This window comes from Tympanuchus pallidicinctus, unplaced genomic scaffold (assembly GCF_026119805.1).
Source record: "Tympanuchus pallidicinctus isolate F22 unplaced genomic scaffold, pur_lepc_1.0 scaffold29, whole genome shotgun sequence".
NCBI lineage: Eukaryota > Metazoa > Chordata > Aves > Galliformes > Phasianidae > Tympanuchus > Tympanuchus pallidicinctus.
The window spans coordinates 2,832,498-2,860,440 of NW_026294746.1; the positions used below are offsets into that span (position 1 = coordinate 2,832,498).

A 27,943-nucleotide genomic window follows, 5' to 3' on the forward strand; every position below is an offset into this window, starting at 1 on the left:
CACCCCCTGCCCCCTGCAGGAGCCCCATATATCTTACGGCCGGGCACTTCTGCACACCCTGCACAGCCAAATGCTGGCGACTCCTGGCAGCCACCGAAGCTCACAGCCGATGGCAACAACTGGGATTTGGTCAGGAAAGGTCCGATTTCTGCTAAGAGCCGTGGCTAACACGCTCAGCACCGTGACCAGAAACGTGCTGTTCCTCCGCCGTGTTTGCTGGGTTCCAGACCTCGGAAAGACTTTTACAGTTATTTATAGAAGCCCGAAAGAGAAGCAGGAGCCTGGGGAGCAGACAGAAAGAGGACACGGCCGGGCTGCAGCCAAGCCAGTGTGACAGCACAGGGCTGTGCTGCAGGGTTGGGAGTGTGTGCACAGGAAAGTCCCCCCTCGGGCCCCACGGATGCAGTTACCCCTTGCCATGCAGCTCCACGCTGCCCTTTTCACCCCCTGCTCCCATGAAAGGGGTCTGGCACTCCCCCCAGCCAGCAGTGAGTGGCAGCAGCTCATGAAGGCAGATCCGAGCCCTCTCCTCCCACCCCGGTGACAGCTGGAGGAAAGGAGGATGTTTCCCGTCTGGTTTTCATTTCCACGGCAGGGAAAGCTGTCAGCAGTGCTGGAGGCTCCTGGGGAGCCCAGGCTGGGATTTAAAGGCTGAGAGAGGTGTAAATCACTCTGCCTCCAAAGCCCCCATGCCTCGAGCTGGGTTTGTCCCAATGAGCTCCAGCAGGACCCCCTCCCCTTGCTTTGTCTTCCCAGCAGTGCTGTCTGAGTCCGCCAGGGAAGTGCAAAAGAAGGATGCAAAAGGCAGGATCCTGTATTCAAGAAAACGTCTTTATTGTACACGTTGGCTTTGTATTGCTTGTATCCCCTCCCCGGTCCCATGTAGTGCAAAAAATTCCTTGAAACGGAGTTCCACATAAATAAGTAGGGAAACTTACAGAGAAACCAAAGTGACGACGGTTGGACGTGGACACGGCGGGTCTGCTAGCGGCGAGGGGCGAGCTGTGCCCATAATGGGGTCAGCACTGCCAGCCACAGCGGGACCCCTGGGGGACACAGCGGGAGCCCCTCGCCTAGGGGGACGGAGCTCACATGGGAAACAGCACATCTGGGGAGGATTTGGGGTGAGACAGCACTCAGTGAGGACGGCAGAGGAGCCGCGGAGAGCTGGCGGTTCTCCTCCCCACGCAGGGACGGACACAGACGGACGCACGGCCCCGCTGAGGTCGTGCAGCACCAGAAGCAATCCCGACCCCGGTGTCAACCCGGGGGCAGGTGCCGACACCTCGTGTCCACACAGTGCGGGTCGGGGTGCTCCGATTTCTCCCTTTCCTTCCTTCGTTTCCCACAGAGGAAAGCAGCGAGCACCTGCATAGTTAGGACGTGGGGCGCGGGAGGCTCCCCAGGTTTCTGTTTTGCAGAACAGCCTCGGGGCTGGTATTGCTCAGGACCCAAGCGGTGGGTGACAGAGGTGATGCTGCCCGTGCTGCTGATCCCCAGAGGAAGGACAGCATCGCCGTTGCTGAAGGTTCCCACCACCCTTCTTCCGTTCCTCTCGTTGGCCTCAGCAGCAGCATCTCCTTCGCAGAGGATCCTGGAGCTGCTGGCTGCAGGAGTCCAGCAGCGTTACACTCCTCGTGTTGCTTACAGGGATGGTATGAAAAGAGGCGAGACCTCTCTCATGCACGCACACACACACCCATGTACACGCACGCTGTGTCCATTTCACCCATGTCAGGGTTAATTTGAACTAAACTGGGGGGTCCTTGGCTCATCCCAAACTCAGCTTTCACCCCAAGGAGAGGAGAAAGCAGGGAACCCCTATGAAAATTTAGGCCAAATGCCATCACTGTGCAGATGGGGTGGACTTGATGATCTCAGCAGTCTTTCCAACCTTAGCGACTCTACGATTACGATCCTACAGGTAAAATATGAACTCTGTAAACGGGAAATGAGGAGTGTGGGAACGAGGAGAAAGGCATCAGCCTGAAACAAACAAACAAACAGTGTCACCATGTTCCCAAGGCCACAACTGGATGCTGTTGAGGTACCGGTGGCTGAGTCATTCCCCTCCAACGTGGGGAACACTCTCCCAATCCAAGACTCACACCCTACAGCACACACACTGAAATCTAAGCAACCCCAGAGGTTCCATGGCACAGGTCTGGAAGGACAGGCTTGTGATTTACGGTGCTAATTGATTCCAACCTTCATTTGAAGTGGTTGCCTAATTGCCAAGGAGTTGCTAATTGCGCACGGTCCCTTCCGTGCTGTTTTCACTGTACATATGGTATCTCACACATGCACACACACCCACACATCTATAGAGAACGTCTTCCAGGACGCAGTCATCATCTCATCAACAATTAAGAAAAGTAATTGCATCCCTTCTGCTGCCTCCAAAGCAGATGGGATGGGGAATACCGGCAGGGTGTAAAAATAAAATGATATGAAGTCGTTAAAATTAAAATCTTGCGTTCAAATTAAAAAAAAAAAAAAAAAAAAGAAGGTGGAAAGTGAACGCCAACAAAAATAACGCCAGGCAATCCTCCTTGTCTGGAAGGCTGGACCTTGCCATCAAGCTGGAATCTGCTCTGCAAAGAGGGAAACAGCAACAGGCTGCTCTGTTCCCAGCCAGACGGCGCAGTGGGATGCATGGAGGGAGCAGGGATGGGTGCAGGCAGGTCCATCCCATCCACTTGCATGGCTCCCCATGGCCGGTTGGGTCTCTGTGAATGAGGCTTTGTCTCCAAATTTCACCTCCTCCAGGCCCGGTCCCTTCGCTGGGCTTCATTTGTGTATTTTTAAGGCATCAATTAGACACCATTGAGAACCGTGCGGCGGCCTCAGAGTCTTTAACAGTGCACATTAGGCTTGGTCAAGAGTTTGGCTACAGTGACATTCGGAGGGACGCTGCACATCCAACCACGTCCCTGGGAGGAGCACTGCCCACCACGGCGAAGCCCCTGGGTTGGCAGTGCTGCCCACGTGGCACCGGCTGGATTGCCTGAATCCAATAAGCAGCGATGGTTTTGAGGTCCCCTTCCCCAAAGAAAACACGTAACCCTTTGGGAGAGCGGTGAGATGAGTCCCAGGGATGGAGGGTGGGCCCCCAGGAAGCACAGTTTGGGGCTCGCTGATCCGAGGCGTGTGCCAGGGATGGCTCCAGGCTCCATGGGAGCACAGGGGCTGGGGATGGCAGCCAAGGCCTTCGCTCTGCTCCTACAGCGAGCGGCTGCCCCGCAGGACGGACCCCCGACCCCCTGGAGGTAAGGCAGGTCCCGATCCTTTGTCAAAGGCTCGTCGAGGACACGGAGAGAGTGGGAGATGAGGGAGGTGGGAAGTTGAGCAGTTCCAGCACGGCCACCCCAACGCTGCTGCGACGGGTGAACATGCAGGAGGCTGCCACCCATTTGTTGGTACGTGGGTTGTACTTCTCGATGGAGTTCAGGCTGGAGCTGCCGTCGTTGCCACCCACCGCGTACAGCCAGCCGTCCATGGCCACCAGGTCGTGGGTGCTCCTAGAAGGAGCACGCAGAGACAGTGCAGAGCTCAAACACTGCCTCCAGTCTTTCCCTTTGCTCTGATATGCTGCTGCCTTTGTGCAGGGAGCACGGAGCCAGCAGGGCTAGCTGGCCCCCCCCTGGGCACGGTCTGTATTTCGCAGTGCCAAGTGAAGCAAGGCTCTTAGAAACAAGCTCCCAACCATCCCTGCAGCAGCTGCAACCCAGCAGTTCCTTACCTGCGGATGTTCATGGGTGCCACGCTCTCCCACGTGTTGGTTTTGGGGTTGTAACGCTCAACGGAGTTAAGGCAGCTGGTCCCATCATTTCCACCAGCCACGTAGAGCATCCCCTCCAGCACAGCCACCCCTGCGCTGCTCCGGCGGCTCAGCATGTTGGCAATGGGCGTCCACGTGTTGATCTGGGAAAGGGAAATATGGATTAATAAGCCACAGGTATGGGTCATTTTCCACGTGTCCCTGTGATGTTAGCCCTGGTAGGACAATTAGGGCAGTGCCCTAATCCTAACCCTAACCAAAAGACTTCTTGCAGGATCCCAGCTCTTTCCCCTTCATCCAAAAGGCCAGTGAGGAGCAACCCTCATTCCATTGCTACCTGGAGCAGAAGCAATGAGCTTGCTTGCGGGCTGGACTACAGCACTTCTGGCTGCCACAAACACAAAGGGCCAAGCTGCCTTTCCAGCTCACCTGCAGTCGGATAACAGCAAAATTTGCAAAGGAGAATTTCTCCTGCAGGAAGAACTGCAGTGCCCCAGGAGAGACCTCTGCCGACAGCTCAGGAAAGCACAGTGCAGCTGGCAGAGCCCTTCCCTGAGCACTGCTCTGTGCCAGGCTACCAGCACGTCACAGCTGAACCCCAGCCATGGGAATCGAGCTGTATCAATTTAAATTTGCACAAGGCACAGCTGGGGCTTTACAGCTCACCGAAAGCTTCTGGAACTGATGCTTTGATCTTTCTGCAGCGATGCAGCATGCTCTAACAGAGCTACAGGACCCCAGACCCAATCACCCACTGCAATCCCAAGTAACTGCTGGGAAGGGGATGCAGCGAGGACCTCAGGCAATGAGGATAGAGAGGGCTCTGGGGGCTGAAAGCCTGCGAGAGAGATCTCAGAGTTTGCACGGGTGAGTTTTTGCTCTGGACTGCACCCAGTCCCTGCAAAAGAGCTGGACAAGGGGTTGAGACCCCCTCCATTTCGTGCACCTCCAAGGAGGCAGGCAGCTCTGTGCTGCACAGTGCTGGGAAGTGGACACATCCCAAGCTACAGCAGCTGTGTGCTACAGAACCACGTACAGCTGCTTGCTCACAGTCTGCAACATCCTCATGTGCCTGCTGCTTGGCTGCAGGGCTCCATCAGACACCCACCAGGAGAGAAGGAGGAAGAGGAAAAGGAGGAGGAGGAAGAAGAGGAGGAGGAGGAGGAGGGTTACCAGGCATGCTTTCTTCTGTGATTACCTGGGGCTCATACTTTTCTACTGTGGCTAAGTGGGATGAGCTGTCATATCCCCCAACAGCATAGAGGTTGCCTTCTGCAAAGACAGTCATATACACACACAGATTAGCTACAAAGCACAGCTGCAGTCCCAGCACAGGATTTATGGGGTGCCCAAGGAGGCTGTGGGCTGCATGCCCCCCACAGTGCCCCCGCTCCCCAGCAGCCAAGCAGCTCTCAGCACGGCTCCCCACTCCCCCCTGCCTTGCAGCACTGTGAAAGGTTCACCAGGCAATTTCTCAGCACTTCCCAAAGAACTCGCCCTCCTGCTGCTTCCTGACCTCCTCGTTAAGGGAGCTGCGAGTGCTCCCTGCTGGAGCAGCGGGTTATTTTTGGAGGCAGGGGCTGGAGCACGTGGAAAGCCAATAAGGGCTGTGGCAGGCGGTGTGTGAGCTGTGATGGAAGGGAGGGAACCTCTGAGTCAGCACTGAGAGCTGAAAGCAGACGGCAGGGAAGAGGCAGCAGGGGATACCTCGCAGCTGATGGTGGGATGGTGAGGAGCTGTGTGTGACACCAGCTGGGGGGGAGGTGGCACTTGCATCGACCCCACTTGCAATTAACCTCACTTGCATCGACCCCAGAGCTGCACTAAACAATCAAGTGGCCGCTTCTCATCCTGCATCCTCCTTAGGGACAGAACTCAATGGAGTCGTGAGACATCGCACCTAATGCTGTGGCACCTCTTGTAGAGGCAGTTTTGACACCACACTACTACTTGGATAATTAGGAAAGGAACTGCCTTTCATAGGGGAGGAGAAATAAGGTGGCCTCCTCCTGCATCCAGCCCCCTTGCTCCAAGCTAGAAGGGAAGACACAGGGGCTGAGGAGCAAGTTGTGGGGTTCCCTGGGGAGCTGACCCCAGAATGTGATGAAGCCCAACTACTGCAGAAACCAAGGAGCAGAGCAAAGGCAGGGAGCATGTCAGGACATAGCAGAGGGATGGCAGAGCTACCCAGACCCACAGCTGGGGAATGTGAGGAAGGTGGGGCAGGAATTTGAACAGGACGTCAGAAGGAACCACCAGAAATGCAAGAGACAGTCTGCACAGAAGCAGGTTGTGTCCTCATGCCAGCACCCACCTAGCGTTGCCACCCGGACGTAGCGTCTCCTGGTGCTCATGGCAGCGATGGATGTCCAGGTGCCTGTCAGAGGGTCGTACCGCTCTGCGCTGCAGCAGGCAGGGACACAGGAATTCAGGTGTGACACTGGCAAGGCCCAGCTCAAAGCCCTTTGACACAAGCCCTCCTGGGCAGCTCCCAAAGAAGCTTGGGAAAAGGGAGGGAAAAATGGAGGGAAGAACTAACAGAGGGGCCATCGTTTGGTTTGGGGCAGAGGGCTGCAAAATGGTGTTGTCTGTTTGTTTGTTTTTCCCTGAAGAAACTGCCTGGGCCAAAGACACTGGAAGACAGAGCTGGATTGCAAGAAACCTACTCAGTCAGGAGCAGACCTCGTGGGCTTCCCAGCACACAGCATCAAGGACAGAGCATGCAAGAGAAATGGAGGAGCCCGCAGCGAGCCATTCCCTACCTGTTCAGGCATGAGGCCCCATCGTATCCCCCAGCAGCGTAGAGAAGCCCATGAAGTGCTGCTACACCCAGGCAGCTCCTCCTTGTGCCCATGGACACCTCCGGCTGCCAGGAGTTGGTGACAGGATCGTAGGACTCCACCGTGGCCAAATCTGAGGTCCCATCATAACTGAAGGGAGAAAAAACAGAGAGTGTGAGAGCTGGGAAGTTCAGACTGTACGGTCTGCGAGCTGGACCCAGGGCCTGGCTCAGATCCCTGCTCCCACCCCTGTCCCTTTGTCCCCTTACCCTCCCACGGCGTACAGCTTGTTCCCAATGGCCGCGACGCCCACCCTGGCCCTGCGGGTCGACATGGAGGCCACCATGTGCCAGCGGTCCGTCCGCGTGTCGTAAGCCTCGCAGTCCCCGTGGATGGCAAACAGGCTGCCCCCACCTGCAAACAGAGCACTCATCGTCCCCGAGGCCAAGGGTAAACCTCGGGAAAGCTTGGAAAGCTGGAGCTTTGGGCAGGGTCTGAGGGTAACCCCCTCGTTGGGAGAGCCTTACCCACAGCAAAGAGCACAGTGCTGGCCCCCTCGCAGCGCCGTGGCCTGGTCCTGCTGTTGCTGAGGACCCCCCTCTGCTCAGGCATGAGGTGGTACTTGAGGGCTTCGATCAGCAGGTCCTTGCATTCCGAGTGGTGCCGCACCAGCAGCTCCGTGTCCACGTTGCTCATCAGGAAGTCCCGGCTCAGCAGGGGCAGCCTCACGCACTTCATGAGCTGAAAAGAGAGGGGTTGCATCCCGTCTGTGGGGTGGGAAGGGTCCGGCAGTGCAGCCCCCATTTCTCCTCTTCCTATTTCTGCCCACGGCCCATCCTCCGGCCACCCTACAGCTTCCTTAGAATCACAGAATTAAGGTTGGAGAAGACAATCTGGATCTAAGATCATCTAGTCCAACCGCCCACCTGCCACCAATATTGCCCACTGCCCACATCCCTCGGTGCCACATCTCCACAGTTCTTGAACACCTCCAGGGATGGTGACACCCCCACCTCCTGGGCAGGTCTGTACCAGTGCCTGACTGCTCTTTTAAGAGAAGTTTTTCCCAATATCCAACCTGAACCTCACCTGGTGCAACGTGAGGCCATTCCATCCCATCCTGCTCACCCACCCATGCCATACACAGGCACTGCTGGGTTGAACCAGGTCACCTTCCCCAGCGGACTCACCCTGGGGACATGCTGTCTCCTGCTGTCCACATCATGTTTGACCCAGCTGAGCACAGCCCGGTACACCTCCTCCTCTGATGGCACATTGAGGCTGTCACTAGAAATGAGGTCCAGCACCTGCGGAGAAGGATGGAAAAGGCAACTCCCAGCTGGTGCAGCACAGGAGGAAGGGATCACGTTCCCACAGCAGGGAATTGGCCCAGCAGAGCAGCACAGAGAGGTACAAAGCAGCATCCTGCAGATGCTGGTGGCCGAGGGGTATACAGCTAAGGGCAGCTGGACCCCCAGCAGGCTGCAGCTGTGCCTCCCCCTCCTCCCAGAAACAGCTCTGCCCTCGGTCCCCTCCTTGGCTCATTCCCCCATTTCTGCGTCTGAAGCTGCTGCAACGCCTGACACTTCCAATAAACATCAGCGAGATCAGGCGGACGACTGTGCTTGCACAGGTCCCTTCAATATTTCATGGGATGGAGCCAGGTGCTCTGGCTGCTCGCAGCGTGCTCGCTTTGCCTGCCAAGGACAGAGCTGGAGCAGGTGGAGATTCATCTCCCCCTTGCTGCCATGCACCCCACAGCCCCAGGGATGGATGGAGCGAAGTGGCTCCCAGGTTTGTGCTCCCAGGGAGAAGGCAGAGCATTCAGAGCTCGGGTGGCAGGCACCAGTGACAGCAATTATCCTCCCCGTTGCCTTCCCATCCCTATTTCACAGGGGATTAAGCTCACTCTCTGACAGTATTCTCCACATGTATTGTTTCCCCATCAAACAGAAAGGACCAAAGCACAGAATCTGGCTGCATTCCCCTGCTAAACCCTGTCCTGTTCTGACCGCGCCATTCAGAACGGAGCAAGAAAAGCTTTGCCAGTCCCACACCTCTGTGCTTCCATCAGGATCTCACCTGTTTAAGAGGCAGCAACATGAACTCCTCTGTCTTGGACACCTCCACGAAGTGCTGGAGGACGTATTTGTGGGCAGACTTGAGGAGGTCACTGCAGGAGTGCGTGTCGGCAAAGCCCCGGATCCCCAGGCAGTTGGATGGGTCGAGTTGGCTGAGCAGGAACTTGCAGCATGCATCCCGCACCCCATTGAGCTGAAGCAGGCTGGCAGCAGGAAGAAGTGTCTGGGCAATGGAAAAGAATGGAGGGGAAAAAAAAAAGGAGCTTCCAGGGCAAGGAAACACCATTTCCATCACCAGTTTCAACAGTAGAACAGGTTTAATGAGCAACTTCATGCACACAAGCACACGGAGGACAAAGCACTCCTCGTTTCCAACAGGATGGAGCTTAAGAGCCAAAAAAGACACCCATGACCCCACACAGGGCTAGGAAATGGCCACTGCAGTAGTGTTTTAAGGAGCACTCCCATTCACAGCAGCTGCAGGAGAGCAGACGACCACTGTTAGATGCAGCAACAGCAGAAAGCCCTGAGCAGAGGGAGAGGAGAGCTCCAGAGGTAAGGCTTTGTGCGATAGATGGGTCTGGGGGGGCTCCTACCTGCACATTGCCCTCTCCCACCACGATCTCTGCTGTGTAAGCATATTGCACCAACTGCTCCAGGGCCTGTGGGTCGATGTCGTGCAGTGTCACATGGGTCTGGCGGCTCTCACTCATCTCATCTGGGGCAACACAGACACCAGATATGAACAATAGCCCTCAGCATGTTTCTTTCTTGTCATCTAGCTCCTGTTCCATGTCTATGCGATGTTTGTGGCCTGGCTGAATCGTAGGCAGACAACACAGTGGTGCAGAAGGTTGTCTGGGAGAGGGGATGCAAGCTAGCAGTAAACCATGAGCTCAGCTCTGCCTGATAAAGAGATGGCTCCTGGAAGAGCCCAGAGGCTACAGAAAGGGGATGTGAGGCTGTGCCCTTGGCTCCTTCCTCTTCTGGAGACAGAACCCTCCACCTCCACAGCCTGGCATCAAGGCCAAGGAAGGTCTCCTGCTCTCTTCTCAGCAGGGAGAAGCAGCAGTGCATTGCAGGGAATGGGTCTCACCCAAGCTACCAGGGTAGCTTCACAGAAGGGAGCCAAAGGAGGAAGTTTGCTTTCTCATATCGATGATACGCTGACGTCACATTTCCATGAGGTAGGAGATGGATGGAAAGGGGAGAGGTGTGCAGCAAAGAGAGGGATAGAGAGGAAGAGAGGAGGAGGCTACTTGCTTGTGAACATGGCGTGGAAGTAGGGGCTGCAGGACGCCAGCACCACCTTGTGGGCCTTGATCTCCTTGGTGCCCACGTGCAGCACGATGTCGCAGAGCAGCCCGCGCTGCCGCATGCGGTTCATGCACACGAAGGCGTCGTGGTAATGGCGCTTGGAGTTGTGTGAGATGCTGTGGCCATCGCGGTTGAGGAGCTGCACGCCTCCCTCCATGGCTGTGCTGGGAGCTCTCCCTTCCCGGCCTCACTGGAGTGAGAAAAACAACGTGTTAGGCTGAAGGAACGGCTTGAGATCCACACAACTTCCATGGCTCTCAAGTATACGGGCTGAGGGTCTTCACTGCTCTGTGCCCAGGCCATCCGTGGGTCAGCATCCTCCTCACCTGCCGTCAAAAGGGCACTGCTGCACAACATCTCCATCACATCACCAACCTCAGGCGCCTCACTGGGGCACACCTGTCTTGTATTGATTCAAATTCTTTACTATGAGAGCGGTGAGGTGCTGGAACAGCTGCCCAGAGAGGCTGTGGATGCCCCGTCCATCCCTGGAGGTTGGATGGTGCCCTGGGCAGCCTGGGTTGGTATTAAATGTGGAGGTTGGTGGCCCTGTGTGTGGCAGGGGGGTTGGAGATTCATCATCCTTGAGGTCCCTTCCAACTTGGGCCATTCTGTGATTCTGTGATTAGACACAGCCTAAATAAGCTACAGTGGACAACAAACATGACCCAGTGATCCTTATGGGTTCCCTTCCAACTCAGAATGTTCTCTGACTCTATAAAGCTTAAACAAGCAACAAACAGGACATGCTGCCCTCCTGCATCTCCTACCCAGGCACAGCCCAGCTGCCCAGGAGGGAGGAGGGGAGCATGGAGGAAGGAAGGAAGTCATCGTGCTGCATCCATCCACCAGCCCCCGCATCCCTGCGGATAGAGAATCCCCTCTGCTCCCCATTGCCTGGCCACACCTCCACATCTCCAGCCTAAAAATAGAGCCCCCCACGCTGCGCCGGCTGAGCTGCTGAAGCTCTATTCATGTTCAAATAGCAGTTGTGTCATGTACCAGAGTCTGGGGGAGGGAAAAGATGAATAAACATCTTTTTTGAGTGGGAGAGAGGCCTGCAATACCCTCTTCTCCGTGCATCATCAGTGTGATGTGAGATTCCCTCTTCGCTGCCAGGGCGGGAGCATCGTGAAAGCAACGCTTTCCAGCAGTGAGAGCAGGGTGCTCCATGCCCTTCAGTTAAGCACTGAGCTGAGCTCTGCAGAAAGCTGCAGCATCCCCAGGACATGCCTATAAGGAACACTTGTGGACCCTGCTGCATGAAGGCACTGCAATATCAGCAGCTGGGACCAGACCTGATTTAGTAGAGGAGCAGACGTTGCTCTCACTCCTTTATTCCCCTCCCCTGGCTGCAAGCCTGAGGGTCCTCCCAACCTGCTCCAGTCGGTGCCTCTCTTTAATGCACCACCAAGCATCCTTCTCTCCATCATCACTGTTGGGAGGGCATGGAGGGGACAAAGCAGGACAGGGTGCTTGTAGGGTGGGAAGGACAGCGTGCCTCCAGGGGGTGGCACAGGATGTGGTTGCAGAGGTGGGGACAGACAGAGGGCACAGCTGAAGGGTACATTGCTGCCAGCGCATCCTCAGCTCCAGCAATCAAATGCATTTCCAAAGAGGGTCGGAAGCATTGGGCTCTCTTCCCAGCCCTGCCACTGAGTCATTGCACAACTCCGGGCAAGCACAGATGCAGAAGTGACAAGGGTGACATTATTCCCTGCAGTGAACCTCTGAGCACGGTCAGAGCCCCACCAGCACCTCCTATGCCCCAGTGCTCTGTGCTGCCAGCTGCGCCATTGGGCTCCAAAGCAACCAAGCAGCACCCAAGGGAGACACCACCCCAACCCCCCTCCCACTGGGCACCCAGCAGCATCCCCACCCCATGGACGGGCCCTCCCTTAGGAGCTACACAAAGAAACAGCTCCTACAAAGCCCTCCTCCCTCCTGGCCCCATGCATCAGCACACGGAAAAGCAAACTTCATTCCCAGGAAATGAAAGTCTATGAGCCCTGCTAAGATATAATTAATGGGGAACATCATTTGGACCACAGGAGACAGTAAGGCAGTGTGCAGGGCTCCAGGGGGGAGGGAAGTCCATACAAACCCACTTTTGTGGGGTGTGCAGCAGCCCAAGTGCACGTGTTATGCATCAGCTGGAGCGGATGCCGTGCTGACTTGTAAGCACTCCTGGGTTATGACAAAAAAAAAGCAGGCATTTGTTTGGCTCCTCTGCGACAGAGCGTGGCCATGCATAACAGCTCTGTTAATGAATGCAAATGATCCCTGCCCAAAGGGAGGCCTGTTCTCTCCGCACAAAAAAAAAATAAAACATATTTTGCTGAGAGTGAAGAGAAGCATGCTGAGCAATAAGCAGAGAGCAGAGCATCCTCTGGGGAGAAGCTCGCTGATGGCCCCTTCCCCAGCCAGGCCCAGCAGAACGGCCCTTTGTTGGCTGCCCTGGGTGAAGGTTTCTGTCTGCCAGCAGATATCCTGCACAGCTGGCCAGGGGAGGGGAGAGGGTGAAAACAGCCCTACACCAGCACTCAGAATCCCACTCCAACCCCACTGCGATGGGTCCTGAATCGTTTCCCAGCAAGCATCCTTCTGCATCCAGCATTCCCATAATGAACAGAGATACCCAGTTAATGTTAAAGCTCAGAGAAAAGCCAGACTGGACAGAACAGGGGGCACAGGCAACTGCTGCCCAGCTCGGGTAGGGAAGCATCTTCCTCCCTCTTGGAGCCAGGCTGTGGAGAAGATGTTCTCCTGCATTCCGGGGACTGCTCCTTCCCTTCAGCAATCATGAGACACAATCATGAGCTGAGCTGGCAGGAACAATAGCTGCTGTTGTGCTGCTGCAGCGTGAGGCCACAAACACAGCAGTACGGACACCCAGGGACCTGGCTGGGCACAATGCAGGCTGCCCACACATCTCCCCTTCCATCTGGCATCACGGAGGTCCCGTGAAGCTGTGTGCTCTTGCTGAGCCACCCCTTCTGGTGCATCTCTGGGCTCTGAGGGCTGCGTTTGAAGAGAAGCTTTAAGCTAGCATCAGTAATCCTCTTGCAGCAGGCAGCTCTGAGACAGCAGCGCCGTTTGCACAAGCTGCAGCTGATGCACACTACCTGCCCTTACACCTCCAACTGAGATAGCCCAAATTTTTGCTGATTTCAGAGAGCCTGACACGGCTCATGGTAGAATATATTGCTCTGCTACCACTCCCGCTCCCTTCCCGACAGCAAACATGATTGAAGCAGGTTGGAAATCATCCAGCTGTATACACCCAGGGCACTAAATCTGGGTAATTGTCCTCAGCAGAGCTTGTGCTGGCATCACTGGCACAGACAGGACACTCTGTGCCCTCACTACAGCACTGAGAAACTCAGCCTCTCCTCGCTCTGCATTCATCCAGGGAATCTGAACGGACAGCACGCAGCAGCTCCTCTTTAACATGAGGTTAATCAAGTGTTCAGCCTGGAAGAGATGAAGTCACCAATTGTGAGGAAGCAGAGGGCACTAATAGCTCAGGAGCTGCAAGTGCACTGCTCCAGCACTGCTGCTGCAGTGACCCCATGGGGTGGCAGAGCCCCCATATGGAGCTGGTTGTGTCCTCCTATCCCTCACATCCTCCTTCTGCTCCCCAAACCCTCGTGCTGTGGGTGGCAAGCAAGGCCTGTGCTGCTCCTGCAAGCAGTGGAATTAATCTGAGAGCCACAGACAGCGCTGAGTCTGCAGGACTGAGAATCCCCAGCTCTCAGTAGGGTTGTGTTGTGTGTGTTTTTTTAATGAATTAGGCATAAGTGACACGCGCTGAATCCTCCTGTCTAGACATCTGCAGAGAAGTGACAAGCTGCCAGAGAGGATGTGGAGCCTTGGCAAGGGGGTGGGGAGGGCAGGGGAACACTGCACACAATTGCCAGCTCTACAGCACAGACACAGCGCTGGCTTCAGGCAAGAAGGGCATTCAGCACATTGACCTCGTCAGTGCCTTTCAGCAGCTCAGCGGGTTGTAATCAATAGGTTCTGGTGCATACAGAAGGCTGGAGGTCTCCTAATGGAAGCTTTTCTCCCCATTTCTCCTGGGGCGTTTTGTTTGGATCCCAGTTCCCCCAACCCCTATTCAGAAATGCCTTTGCTGCCATAGGTGAAAAAAGAGAAAGGATTTCCCTGGGTGCACGCTCTGCTCCCTGCCCCATGCACACCCCTCCCAGGCAGCCACTCTTCCTGCAGATATCCTCAATGCAGCTCTCACGTTGCTTGCACAAGGGGGATGGGCTCAGCTCCATGCACAGCTGATGGACTCAGAGGCAGCTGTGCTGATGTTTGGGTAACATCAAGTAATGGTTCAGGCCCGAATGGTTTCAGTTCCAGCAATGGGAAGAAACAAGCAATGGGAACTAATTCATAAAGATGCCTTTGAGATGCTCAGCAAAAGGCGCAGGTCTCCAGCTGCACTGGGATCACACAGCAGCTCCTACAGTCCAGCACAAAGCACACCAAAATCCAAACAAAAGCAAATCCTCCTGCCTCTGCCAAGGGCTGGAAATGTGGGCCATGTCCCAAATCCCCCTTCCCAGCATCACTCAGCATACAATGGAGAGCAGCTGTCACATCCAGCACTGCTTTATGGCACAAGCAGTGTCAAACCTCCACACAGAGGCATGGAGAAGGTCCCTTCAGGCAACAACTAACAGCTCCAACTGCACTACCCATCACAGTGGCACTCGTGAGCTCCTCTGACAGACACCTCTGACCCCAACTTCCTCTCCAGAAAGGCAAACAGAGTCACAAGCAGAGCCCGGGCCAGGTGCAGGCAGCCCCTGGGGGAGGAACACTGCACTCCTGGCTCCCATGTCTTGTCATGGAACATCCCAATGGCACCTTTTTCCATTGCCCTTCAATTAGCACTGTGCCCTCCCACCTGCCTGCTCTGCACAGCGATGGTGACTGCAGCGGGTGGCATCGGGCCAGCTTGGAACAGGCTGTGGTCAGTGGGCACCGTGGGGATGGGCTGGGATGGGATTTGGGGGCATCAGTGGTCTTCTCCTACCTGAATGCTTTCACGATTCTCTGATTACTTCGCTGTGTTGCCTCGACATCAGGCAGGAGCTATGGATGTGGTGACACTCGTGGGTTACTAACTGGCTTCTCAAGGGAGTGCTGATGACATGAGGCAAGGTGACATGGGGGAGGAGGGTAGAAGAGACAAGGAAAAAGTTGAGAGAAGGACAAGGGACCTTCCTTGTCACCCAAGGTGCTAAGCAGTGGTTCCATTCAATCCTAGATCATCAAGCCAAGAGAGAGGGAACTACAATTCCTGCCATCTCCTGCTCTGAATGTTTGCTTCATTCGTGCATCAATCAGCTCTCAGGAAGGAAATTCCGACCTTTACATCCCAAATCCTTCAGCCTCACTCACTGCTATGCTGAATGCCAGGGTCAGGAGGGAAATTTGGGCTGCAGAGAGGAGATTCCAGGAGCAATTGCTTGGCTGCAGTGATTCTAACCAGAAAGTTGTACTGAATCACAGAACCACAGAATCATTAAGGTTGATAAAGACCTCAAAGATCATCTAGTCCAACTCCAGTCCATCACCACTGTGCCCGCTATGTGAGCCCAAAAGTCCACAATGTCAGATGACCTTTCTGCATTTGGGATCTGCACAGCACTCTGTGTCCCACTTGGAGCCAGCTTGGTGCTGCAAATGGGGCAGCCAGCAGCTGAGGGAACATAAGGTTAGCTGCATTGTTTGCTTCTTCCTTACAGCCACAGCTATTTTGCTCTTAGGGAGGCTGGGTGACTTCCTCACTGGGACCAAACAAAGGAGCATCTCACAGAGCGCTGGCACGCAGGCATCACAAACCTGTTGCAGGATCCCTATACAACGGATGGATGGTCAGGAGACCTCTGAGGCTCCTCTCAGTCCTTGGAGCCAATAAATTGCCTCCATTCACCTGGCCACCATCAGCTCCCCGTGTTGCTGAATCACCCTGGAGCCACTCTCCCTCCTGCAGAGACCCCATCATTCCAGGACAGCATCCGTGCACTCTGCTGACCCAGCCCAGCAGCTGGATGTGCTGGTGATGACTCCAGCCCCCTGCTGCCCTGCTGGCTCCCAGCAAGAAGAGCTCCGTGCCCTGATGGTCACTGCAGAGGCCCCAAAACCTCCATCCCGCACTGCATCCCGCATCCCCCGGGTACCACCAAACCGCGCTGACATTTCTCCCTTTGCCCTTCAGCTCCTCCGCAGCAAACAGCACCCAACAGCCGCTGTGCGTTTACGGAGATGACACAAAACGAGATCGCAGAGCCACCGTCGGGCCCGGCAGCGCGACAACCCCGTTCTGCGCCTTGGGATGGCTCCGTGACCGGGCACACAGCGGGCCGGTAAGAGGACAGCCTTAACGGGAGAGGTGCGGAGCGCAGCGCTGCCCTTCCGCATCCCGGCGGTGCCAACTCGCTCCGGGGCTGCACCCACCGATCTCCCGGGACGCCTCATTGCGAGCCCCCGCCCGCAGCCCCACCGACCCCGAGCCTCTCCATCCTCACCGGCCAGGCCCTTCCCACCTCCGACCTGCCCCGATCGCCCGTACCGTTGCCGGCAGGGCCGTGCCCGCGCTACTCACGGCTCCGCACGGCCCGGCCCGCGGGATGCTGCGGGCTCCGCTCTGCCCGCGCCGCTGCCGCCAGCCCCGCGGCGGGGGCGGGGCCTGGAGGACAAAGGGGCGGGGCTAGAGGCGGGGCTAAAACATCGACAGCGGTTGAACCGCGCTAAGCCACGCCTACAAAAGAGTTAACCACGCCCGGGCGCTGCGTGGCCACATCCCCACGCCGCGCGGCATGTTGGGAGCGGAAGTGCGGCTGCCGCGAGGAGCGCGCGGGCGGCATGGCGGCTGCCGGGAGGAGGTGAGGGCTGTGCGGGCGGGGAAGGCCCGGCTGGGAGCGGGGTGCGTTCCGCTTAACTCTCTCTCTTCGCGTTTCTCCTTTGGGCCCGCAGGAAGCTGGAGGAGCTGAGCGTCGACGAGTTCCTCGCTAATGGCTTCGAGTCGGAGCCCGACGGCGGTTCGGAGGAGGAGGAGGCCCGGCCCAAGGCGGGGGGGAGGCGGCCCCGGCCCAAGGCGGCCGTTCGGTGAGGATCTGGGGGTCGGGGCTGGGCTTCAGCCAGCTCTGCAAGGAGGGGGAGCAGGCCTGGCTCTCGGGAGAGGCTGCGTGAACTGCCTTTGTTTTTCTTGGGGAAGAGAAGGCTCTGGGGAGACCGCCGTGCTGCCATCCGGGGGGCTCGTAGAGGGCAGTGAGGCTCTGATGCTGCTGCCCAGAGCAGTGTGAGTGCCCCGTCCCAAGCCCAGGCTGAGCCTTGGGCAGTGTGACGCGGTGGGGGGCACCCAGCCCACAATAGGGGTTGGGGTCTGTGAGTGCTTTAAGGTCCCTTCCAACCAAAGGTATTCAATAATTTTGTGTTTTCTTAATCCTGAGTTAAAATAAGCTTTGATGAGGCCAGAGCAGGTGTTGGAGCCACAGCTCTGATTGTCCAATCACCACTTTAATTAGCTGCAGGTGTGCATAGTGCCCAGTGGTTGCTTGCTTTTCATAGAGCACCAGCAGAAGCTTGAGCAATGAGTAAACATCTTTTAACTCTTCTCTATCAGAAAGAAAGGAAAGGCATCTGAGCATAAAGACCAGCTCGCCCGACTGAAGGAAAAGGATCCTGAATTTTACAAGTTCTTGGAAGAAAATGACCGCACGCTGCTGAACTTTGATGCTTCAGACAGTTCTGAGGAGGAGGAGGAGGGAGGCTTGCACATCCCACCTGACTCATTAGAGGTACCAGAATGCTGAAATCAGTTATTTCAATTACATGTGAAATGTTTTGAATTTCAGTGCAGGTGTTAATTATATTTGGACTGATGATTGCACTAGTGAAGGGGTTCTCCAAAGATCAGCTGCAGGTGTTTGTGCTTGTAACCCAGAAATCAGCTGTGGCTTTGAATTGAGCATGAGTTAAAGATTGTGAAGGCAGAGCCTTGCACCACCTTTTCCCTGTGGCTTTAGGCTTGTATTTATTTCCTCAATGAAAGTTTATTTTACTTCAAGCCTTGACCTTGGTGATTTCAATTACTGCACATCATACTTATGTAGTGAAGCTGCAGGGCTGAAGTAGCTTTATTGCAATTAGTAATAACCTTAATTTTGTTACAGCTTTACACAAAGTGCTGATAACACAAGTTGTTGCTACTGCCTACTTGCCTCCTCTCTAGTTATTCAACAAAAGAGATGGGACCACAAAATATGTGTATGAGCATTTTCTAAGTCTTGATATCAACTTTTTTAGGAAGCGAGTGATGAAGGTGAAGAAGATGAAGAAGAACAGGAGAAAGGCAAACAGAAGAAAGTTGAATCCATCCCTGTGAGCTTGAAGATGGTTGAGGAATGGAAGAAAGCTGCAGAGGTGAGCAGGGAATTAGAATACAAAGCACTGGAGCGTGTTCTTTTAAATGTTGGTCCACATGTTGCCACATCTAAAGGCTGTGTTTTAATTTGTTCATCTTTCACAGAAGTACAGAGGAGATGTGTGCTGGTCCTGCCCATAGAGTTTGTGTTAGTTCAGTGTGACTTATCTTTGCAGTTTTCACTTGGGCTGCAATATTACTCTTGCTCTGAAGGGAAAGATAGTGAAAGAAGTGAAGAGTGGTTCAGAAGCAGGCAGAACGATTAATTCTTGTTCTCTTCATTGCTGTGTGTTGTGTCTTGGACAGTTCCAAGAACTTACCTGAAGTTACATTTTGAGCAATGTATTCTGATGAAATATCTTGCTGTATGTGACAGTGGGAGGGAAAGGTTAAGCTGGATAATTACTTGCAGCTGTTTCTGCTTCTCCAATCTCTTGCCCCTCAACCAATTAAAAGCCTTCAACTTTTAAAGCAGGTGAAAGCCATTAGCAGTTGCTGATTGCTTCAATGCTTTTTCTTATGTTAAAAGTTCTATTTTTTTTACAGTTAAAATAAATTCCAGCACTCCTATCCCTATAAAATACTTCAGAAGTTTGCTGTTTGGTTTTTATTCTTTCCTCAGAGAGGGCTAACACCAAGACTTTTCCATGAAATCACTCAAGCATTCAAAGCAGCTGTAGCAACTACCAAAGGAGACAATGGTGGTGCTGATCCCAGCAAGTTTCAAGTCCTTGATGCTGCAGGTGAGTTGATTGCTGTGCTTTGTGTGAGAAGGGAATCCATTTTGGAGGGAAAGCTGCTCTGTTGGAAGAGAGGGTAAGCACTGATGGAGCAAACTTACCCTTTCCTCCTTGCTGTTGTCTTTAGGGCTGATCTTACAAGATTATTTTGTCTTTTCCCCCTATGATGTCCTGCACTGTCGTTTGGAGCTCAGTTCTGCTGTCAAGTTCATATATCCCTAGCCAGGACCTCTCAAAATACTGCAGATGTAGATCTCCTCTATAGAATTACTGTGTTGTAGCACAGATGACATAGAACTTACCTCCCTTTTATGTGAGCTCCAGGCTGTACTCTGGGGGAGAGTGGTATATTTCTGACCAGAAATCATGGATCAGGCTGGAAGCTTGTGGAAACTGTAGTTCTGTGGGAGTTACTGGCTTCAGCTCTTTTTTGAGGAGCTCTTCTCAGCTGAGAAGCTATGGAAAAAAAAAATATTTATGAAACAATCATTTGTAAATGCTTTAACTTTTTCTAACCAGTGTTCAATGCCCTTGTGTCCTTCTGTGTCCGGGACCTCTTCAACTGCCTGCAAAAGCTGCTGCTTGTGAAAGCCCCTAAGAACAAACAAAAGTAAGTCTGAGATTTGAGAATTGCAGGTGAGAGCTGTGTGAGATTATTTCAGATCTGCATTCTGGCATGAGGCTGGAAAAAGATGGCAGCTTCAGAGCTGCCTAGCCAAGTTTTCTTTTTCCCTTCTGAAAGGGCATCCTCTCTAATGTTAGACTCCAGCTGCTTGCACAGTGCATTGGGTTTAACAGAAGGGCATCTAGAATTGTGTGTGCTTGTGTTCAAGAGCAGTGTTAAGGCATGGTGAGTCAGATCTCAGAGGAAGGAGGCCCAAGCCTTCTGCATACAACGAGGCCAAGTACTTCAAGCAGTTGTTTCTACTGCCTGGCAGTACTGAGGAAACAAATCCACTGTTCTTCATGCTTTGCTGCTGCTTTTTAAATCTAAGCCCAACTCTTGTTCACTTGCAGGATGGCCCTCCCTTCCAGCAGTCCACTTTGGAGCAAATTGCGACTGGATGTAAGAATGTACCTGTCCTGTACCATCCAGGTAAGAAACCTCATGTTTGTGTTGCCAGCACTGGGCTGTGTATCTGTGGGCTTTTGATCTGGGTGTTTTGGAATGAGGCAGGTGAGCTTTTGCTCACCATCACTAAAAGGAGAGCCAAACAGTCAACAAGGCAGGTGTGCTGTGAGGCAGTGGTGGCAGAATGACCTAGCAGGAGCAGCATTTTGATCTGCAGAGCCTTTTCCTCAAGTTGTGGTGCTTCTTGCCAGTGGCAGAACTTGCAAGAGACTCAGTGCAGAGTCCTTGCAGTGCAAGGAGAATGAGAAAGATTTGGCCATTTATAATGAGGTGACAGTGGTACTGGTGTTGTCTATAAGGTGTCTTAAACAATATATACCCTGAGTTGTTACACTGCATCATTTAAGTGATGAACCTGCATGCCAGCACCCTGTGCTCCTGTTTGCCAAGATGATGTAGGTTCAGGGCAGTGATTTAACCTGGCACAGTCTTGCTCTATTCCTGATATAGCTCAGGTTTTTGGGCTTCCTTCTGGAGGAGGCTTTTGTTCCAGTCCTTTGGTAACACAGTTACTTGAGAACAGTCAAATGAGATGCTTCATAGTTAAAGGAAGACTGCAAGCTAACTAAGCTTGCTTTGTTTTTCCCTGTAGCTCCTGTCTTGTCTAACAGAAGCCTCTGTTGGAGCAGCAGTTCTCCAGCATGTCAATTCCATACTGCCTTATTATCTGTCCTTCCCAAAGCAGTGCCGGATACTTCTCAAGGTAAGGTGGCATGCTGTGGTTTCATGGTAGTCTGATCAAGGCTCTCTTTTTCTTCCAGTCCTTTCAGGGCTTGTGCTTCTCTTCTGGGCTTTCTGGGTGCTGTGAATCTCTTTCATGGTGAGATGATGGGCATGATGCTGTGTGTTACTGCTGCTAGTCCCCACACAAAGTGTGGGTGTTCTGGGGAAGCTGTCTGTTTCTTTGCTGCAGATGGAGAACGTGCTGCCTGGGTGCTGAGGCTGTGTTTAGTCTGTGATGGTATTACACTCTCAAGAGCTGGGGGTGGAATATTTTTGCAGAGAAACTTAGTCACAACTGCTAAGTGCTTAAGAGCAACAGAGGAGGTGTGGAAGAAAAGAAAGAGGGCAACAGGGTGACGTGTTGGTATGAAAAGCTGCAACACATCATTTAAATGAAGCTGGGAGTGCTCTGGTAAAGTACGGTCCACCTGGTATTGTTTGGTAACTGCTGTAGAGAGGATTTTGTTGAAAAGCTTTTCAGCCCTGCAGCTGGACTGTTTCTGATTTCCTGAAGAATTTATTAGTAGAGGAAGTTGTTGCAAGCTTGCATCGTGATTATGGTGCTGCTGCACCAGATGCTTTCTGACAGAGGCATACATGTCCAGCTGAATCTGCAGGCTGAGCAGGTGAGGACAGGCAGGACTGGGAAAACTTGAATCTGTTCACTTCCTCTTCAAGATGTTAAGGAGAGATACATGCATAAGGCAACCAGACATCAGTCAGAGCAGTGTTTGAGGTCATGTGGGATGTCTGTTAGCCTAGAGCTCTGCAGAGGCTGTCCTCCCTGAAGCTGGTCCAGTTAGTGCTGTGATGCACTGGGTGCTCATCAGGTTTGTGCCACAGTGTATGTCAATAAAGCGACATCCATTTCTCAGAGGTGTTGATTTGTGAAGTTGTATTGATTGGGGATGTATTAATGTAACATTTTGCATGCTGTTGTAGCTAGAGCTTGAGGACAGAGTAGCTGTTGTGACAGATTCTGTAACTTATGGCCTGCCATCTTTGTAATCTTCCTCTTTCCCTTGCTTTGATGTGAAGGCAGGGGCCCAGACCTTTCTGTTAGCAGGAGGGGCTCTGTGTCCCTTCACTTACCTGAATCTTTTCTATTCCAGCAAGCAATCCATTTGTGGAGCACGGGTGAAGAAACAGTGAGAGTGCTGTCCTTCCTTGTGCTGAACAAGATCTGCCGCCACAGGAAAGAGGTGTACCTGAGTCACTTGCTCAAGGTAAGCTTGGCATTTCTTTTACTCTGCAGCTTTCCTGAAGTCAGATGCAAAAACCTTAAGGCAGCAGCTTCATTGTGTGAAGTACAACAGGTATTGGCACCCCCAGAAAATGAACTGGGTGAAAATGCTAGGTTGAGGTGTGGTCTCTTGTTTGTTACTACTGCCATTCTTGCTGAAGGCATGTAGGCAGAGTTCTAGCAGGCAATGCAGTTTGTCTACAGGATAAATACTACTCCAAAACCTTGAGGGCTTTCTTCAAGCAGCTGTTTGGTGCTGCTGAGCTGCTCTCATCTTTCAGCTAATAGCTGAGGATCCCAAGTGTAGTTTGCTTCGTTACTGTTCTTGCAAAGAGAGCCTTGTTAACCACTGTGACCAGCTGCAAGCATGTATGGCTCAAAGACATCCCAACAGTTCTGTCCTCAATTTGTTTGGAGGAGCAGTGGCAATGTTCAAGCTCTGTGCTAAACAATGTAGAGGTGGGAAGGTTCTCTTTCCTGGCTCTGCTGAGGAAGGAGCATGCTAAAACTACCTTTGCTTATTCTTCTGAAGTGGCTCTTCTTACAGAAGGAATCCTGTTAGGAAACACCAGGGGGTGGGGAAGGTTTTGTTCTGCCTTCAACGTGGTTTGTATCTCATTCTCTTTCCCCGACAGCAAATGTACATTGCATTTGTGAAGAATTCAAGGTTTACCTCTCCCAGTGTGCTGCCCATGATCAACTTCATGCAGCGCACGCTGGCAGAGATGTATGCCCTGGACACACACACCTCCTACCAGCATGCCTTCATCTACATCCGCCAGCTTGCCATTCATCTGCGCAGTGCAATGACCATAAAGAAGAAGGTGGGTGTTTGCCAGTGTGGAAGGAGTCCCCCCCTGTGGGGCACGTGTGGAGGGAGGAAAATGACTGCAGCTGCTTGAGGCTTTTGGTGTCTCCTAATTCTCAGTACTTATCTGATCCATTTCATAATGTGCCAGGGAATAATTTTGCCAGAGGCTGGGTGCTTCACAGCTGTCTGTGAATTCTTTTCTGTGTTAGTTTTAGAGCTTCAGTAATGAAGGAGAGAACAGACTGCTGCAGAGTGGAAGTCACTTCCCTCTCTGCAGCTTGCCAAGAGTTTGACAAGCTTCCCCTTTTCTCTGTTGGATGTGCTGCTTTTTCTTTGTGAAACTACAGTTTTGCTGTTGCAAAATCCCAGAGTACTGGGGACCAGGACTGACCCTGACGTGTTCATCTTTCCAGTGCTGTGCCCAAAGGTGCATCTGCCCCACTTGTCTGCAGCTGGTATTGCCAATCTGTACTACTTATAGGGCATCACTGAACAAAGCAGCTCAGACCTCTTGGGAACAGTCCTGATTTGGGCCACTCCAGTCTGACCTAGCAAATTTGAGTCAGATTGCTAATCATGGCTTTATTCTTGTTTAGCAAAACAGATCCCTGTAGATTAATGGCTGAGCTGCTCCCAAACATTGCAGGACTGGTAACCAGTTAAATCTCCTGGCTGTTCAGACATGGGGATAAATGAAGTCTGGGCTATATATTCTCTAATTGGATTGTGTTGGCTTCTTACACACTCAGTCTTGGCCCAGACAAGACTTAAATCCACTTGTTTTCACAGCTGGGGTGGGTTGTGGGAACTTTATGTGACATCAGCACAGCCAAAATGTACAAATCTCAGCAGTAAGCCAATTAATTTAAATTGAGTAGTGGGTGGTTATGGAAGGTGATTACGAGAGCAGGTTGTGCTGTACAAGAGAAGCTGAGAACAGGCCTTGGTACGTCATAGTGAGCTGGGAGAGCTGTCATTTCCAGCTGCAGCCCAATCCCTGCCACAAGGTTTGGGCCAGTAGTTGCCATTAAGTATTTCTGCTCTTTCTCCAGTTCTTGCACACCTTGTTTCCATCACGTGAAAGAGTGACCTGGGCTTTGGAAGTCTGTATGAAGGATGGGTTGGAGCTGAGGCTCCCTCGAAAGCATAATCTCTTCAGAAATGTAATGCTTTGGATTGTGGGAAGTGCATGACTCCTTGGAAAGAGTGTCCTTAAGGGGCTTGTTTAGTCTGACCCTAGAGAAGTTGCTTAAGCTCAAGGCAGGTGTGGGTAGGGACTCACCCAGAGGTTCTTTAAAAACTCTTGGATTTGAGCTGCTCAGCCAGCCTGAAGCTGCTGGTTGTGTGCCAGACACAGCACTGAATTTGCTGGGTGATGCATGAGCCACAGCTGGAGCTTTGGGTCTCTTTGGGCAAATTCTCTGTCCTCTTGGAGAATGCTGAGTAAAGGGCCTTGCAGAGAAACCAGAGCGATCTCTCAGGTCTTGATGTTGATTCCTTTTCTCCAGGAGAACTTCCAGTCTGTCTATAACTGGCAATATGTGCACTGCCTGTATTTCTGGTGTCGAGTTCTCAGCACAATTTATCCCAGCGAGGTCATGGAGCCATTGATCTATCCTCTGACACAAGTCATCATAGGCTGTATCAAGTAAGTCGTTTTTTCTCTCTGCTGGCAGTGCTGCTCTCATCTGATACAGCAGAGCACTGTCTGAGGGGTGTTACTGCTGTGTGATTTGGAGTTAAGGTTGCTTTGTGAGGAACTGTGAGCTGCTTTTGATGGAAGCATTGTGAGCACGTGCCACAGAGGAATTAGAAGACTTCTGAAGGGGAATTCAGCACCTCTGTTTTCCTAGCTAAGATCATGGGCTCAGGCATGTAAAACCAGGTACTGTGCACAAAGGACTGGGCACAACTCCCAGTTGTACAGGGAGAAAATGTGCTTAACTGTCTTGCAGCAGAGAGTGCTAAACACAGAATCGAGCCTTCAGCTCTGTGAAGAACTGGATTTCTGTGTGCATTTGTTGCTATCTGAAGTTCTAGGGGCATGCTTACTGTTTTTAGTATGCCTCTGCTGAGAGGCTGGATTTTTTTCCTAGTGGTTTGTGTGCTTAGATAGAAGCTGCTGTTAATGGGCATTGAGGGAATTTCTGAATCTCTGGTGATCTCTGAAATCCTGTTAGCTCTGTAACCAGATTCTCAGCTTTAAAGCACCACCCGCCTGGTCTTGAAAAACTCCCAAGTGGTGATGAAGATAAGCAGATTTAAACGATCGTTAGAGCATGCATGCATCCTTACCCCATCCCCCATGTGCACAGGCTGCTTCTCACTGCTGCTGCAGAGCTTTAGCTGTCCTGCAGACAATTCAAGGCAGTTTTTTGCCTGTCTGAGTGGATAAATCAGCTAGCTGGGGCCAAGGAAAGGTGAATGGGGTGAGCCTCAGCAAGAGCAGCAAATAATAAATAATGCTCCTGTCTGATGTACAGGGCTGGTTGGCATGGCATACAGTTACCATCTGACAATGCTTCAAAGGTTTGGATGGATTTTGCAGTGGGGAAAATAGAAATGGATCCCAGGTTAACAAAGCCAGTGTCTGGGATGTACAGAGTAGATATGTTAGCGTGTATGGGATGTACAGATAAGTGTGGATGGGAATGGTACGGCAGTGTGGGCTCCTGCCTGAGTCTGTGCCCAGGAGCAGACTGCCTGTTCTTAGTTCTTGCTTAATTTCAGGCATTTCTGGAAGGTTCAGATAGGGGAATGGGGCTGCATGGTGTTGTGCTGAGCAGGCTGCTTTGCACAGACAGTATGAGCTGCCCCTCTGTCACCCTGCTGCTCAGCTGTGCCATGGATGGGAGGGAGGGAAGCTGGGCATGCAGCCTCCCCTGCACAACCTCTCAGTTGCCCTGCTGGCGTAGCCTTCTTGGGAGCACCAGGAGGGTGATGGGTAGCACTTAGAGGTGGAGATGCTCCTTCCCCAAGTGCCTGTAGGCCGGGAGGTGGCGCCTGGCTCCACTGAAAAGCAGCAAGTGGGGATGTCTGTCTGCAGGGCTGCATTGGCTCCTCTTGCTGCCCCTGGGGCTCAGGTGGGGAAAGCACCGCTCCTCACAGGCTTTGTGCTCTAGGCAGGGACCAAAGCAGAATTAGAAACGTGATGGAAGCAAGATAATGAGGAGCAGGGAGTTGCTGCTAAAATGAAAATAAAATGCTTTCAAACTATTTTTAAGAATACATTTCAGAAGAACGTGTTGAAGAGGCATGTGAGCAAGATGCTGATTCAGAGAGGAGTGCTGAATGGGGAAATGCTGGAGTTTGATGGCTTTTGCCTTAGTGATGCTGAACAATGCTGCTTTGCTGCAGAAGCTCCTGTTTTTTTTTCTTTTTCCCCCCCATTCTGGAAAGGTTTTTTTCTATCTTGTTCCTGTCCCTAGCAGACAAGGTAGAAAGCCATGCTATAAACATGGTGCCCCTTCGTGGCTTACAGCTAAACAAATATTTGTGGTGCACTGAAGTTTTGCTTTCCATCCTGCTGATGTGCTTAGAGGAGAGAAGGCTTGGAACCCCTGGGGTGACCCCTGGTCAGCTCTTCTTTGCAGAGCCAAAGCTATGCTTTGTATTCCCTGTGCATCCAGCCAGCAGGAAGTTAAGCAGATTGGTGCATCGCAGAGCACTCTAAAATTAATGGTCTTGGTTTACAGTAAATCTATACATTTAACAGGTTTATCCCTCGATCAATTAATTCCTGAGAATGGCTTTCGTCATCTCCACTGGTGCCAGATCAGGGGTGCAAAGTAGATTTATTTCTCTAATGGATCCAATGATAATTATTTCACTATAGTGGGGTTAGGGGGAGAAGGATGGAGGTGATTTATGGTTTCTGGTCAAATGGTGGTGTTTTTTTCCTGCTCCTGGGTTGCTCAGCAAGCTCTTCTTGGGTGGGGGGTGATGCACTGATCTATCAGATGTAAGGCTGTTGTTTGTTTTCCTTAGTATAATTCCCAGACTTGTTAATGTAATGGTATCCGTGTCTTCCAGGCTGAGGCAGTGCATAGTGAGAGCTTTCTGGAGTGGTAGGTTTGTGTCTGATGGGCACTGCATTGTCCTCTGCTGGCTTACATGGCATGGGGCAGCTCCTTCCCCATCAGAACCTGGCAACCTGGTGCTTGGGTTGCAGAAACTTGTTAGTATTACAGCTCCAGCACGTGTGAATTTCATTTCCCATTGTGGGATGGCTTCCACAGCTTGATTTGCTGTGTGATATTAAAGCTGTCCTCCTTTTCTAGTGTAGAAAGTGCTCCAGAACGTTGCTGAAGGCTGCAGATGCAGCTCCTGTATTAACATGACCTGATATCCTTTCCTCTTTCTGCTCTCTAGGCTGGTGCCCACAGCTCGTTTCTACCCTCTGCGCATGCACTGCATCCGTGCCCTCACCCTGCTGTCAGAGAACACCAGGACCTTCATCCCAGTGTTGCCATTCATCCTGGAGGTTAGTTGGCTCCTGCTGATCTAGCAGAGGCTGATGCCTGTTGTCTCATGCAGTAACACCCCTGAGCTGTGCTGTTACTCAATCCTGTTGATGTATCTTAGGAAGAGTTTCTCATATCCACTTACAAAAGGAGAAAGAAAGGGAAAAACTCCTCCTAAGAATGAAGAATTTATTTAGGAAAAGTATCCCATAAAGGCAGCCTGGCAAAACAACATGTTCAGTTGAATTCTTGGGGCTGTGTTTCTCTTAGGATGATGCCCCACGTATCAGACTGCTGACATCTCTCCACACAGATCTTGCTGTGGGGGCACAGAAGTAGTGCAGCCACGTTTCTTTGAAGAGGGGCCTTTGTGTGAGGGAACAGAGCAAGGTGAGGAACACAAAGCACCAGCAGGTCAGCATAAGG

The 27,943-nt window shown here is 52.5% G+C and overlaps 2 protein-coding genes across 2 annotated transcripts in view; one reads left to right on the plus strand and one right to left on the minus strand.

The window, feature by feature from the left end:
* Positions 1-819: 819 nt before the first annotated feature.
* On the minus strand, positions 820-16,660 carry KLHL17 (kelch like family member 17). The gene is made up of 12 exons (XM_052691553.1): positions 16,552-16,660; positions 9,906-10,149; positions 9,239-9,360; positions 8,644-8,865; positions 7,752-7,868; positions 7,089-7,302; positions 6,831-6,975; positions 6,544-6,711; positions 6,096-6,184; positions 4,980-5,053; positions 3,743-3,924; positions 820-3,521 (listed from the first exon to the last, which is right to left on the minus strand). Exons 2-12 carry the CDS (start codon positions 10,114-10,116, stop codon positions 3,293-3,295), a joined length of 1,773 nt encoding a protein of 590 aa, XP_052547513.1. The 5' UTR covers positions 10,117-10,149; positions 16,552-16,660; the 3' UTR covers positions 820-3,292.
* A 97-nt stretch (positions 16,661-16,757) lies between these two features.
* NOC2L (NOC2 like nucleolar associated transcriptional repressor) overlaps positions 16,758-27,943 on the plus strand; it is a 34,875-nt gene continuing 23,689 nt past the window's right edge. Inside the window, exons 1-12 of the mRNA XM_052691548.1 lie at positions 16,758-16,864; positions 16,956-17,087; positions 17,605-17,779; positions 18,288-18,404; positions 19,028-19,148; positions 19,665-19,755; positions 20,163-20,241; positions 20,870-20,980; positions 22,113-22,226; positions 22,879-23,067; positions 24,563-24,702; positions 27,426-27,537. Of these exons, the coding sequence (XP_052547508.1) occupies positions 16,845-16,864; positions 16,956-17,087; positions 17,605-17,779; positions 18,288-18,404; positions 19,028-19,148; positions 19,665-19,755; positions 20,163-20,241; positions 20,870-20,980; positions 22,113-22,226; positions 22,879-23,067; positions 24,563-24,702; positions 27,426-27,537 (1,401 nt within the window). The 5' untranslated portion in view covers positions 16,758-16,844. The remainder of the gene's footprint in view (positions 16,865-16,955; positions 17,088-17,604; positions 17,780-18,287; positions 18,405-19,027; positions 19,149-19,664; positions 19,756-20,162; positions 20,242-20,869; positions 20,981-22,112; positions 22,227-22,878; positions 23,068-24,562; positions 24,703-27,425; positions 27,538-27,943) is intronic.

Excerpts from the sequence above, each read along its gene's own strand:
- KLHL17 (XM_052691553.1), bottom strand. The coding sequence starts at position 10,116 with ATGGAGGGAGGCGTGCAGCTCCTCAACCGCGATGGCCACAGCATCTCA. Across the intron at positions 8,866-9,238 it reads TGGGAGAGGGCAATGTGCAG|ACACTTCTTCCTGCTGCCAG; the intron begins GTAGGAGCCCCC and ends TCCATTGCCCAG. Across the intron at positions 6,185-6,543 it reads GGGGCCTCATGCCTGAACAG|CGCAGAGCGGTACGACCCTC; the intron begins GTAGGGAATGGC and ends TGCCTGCTGCAG.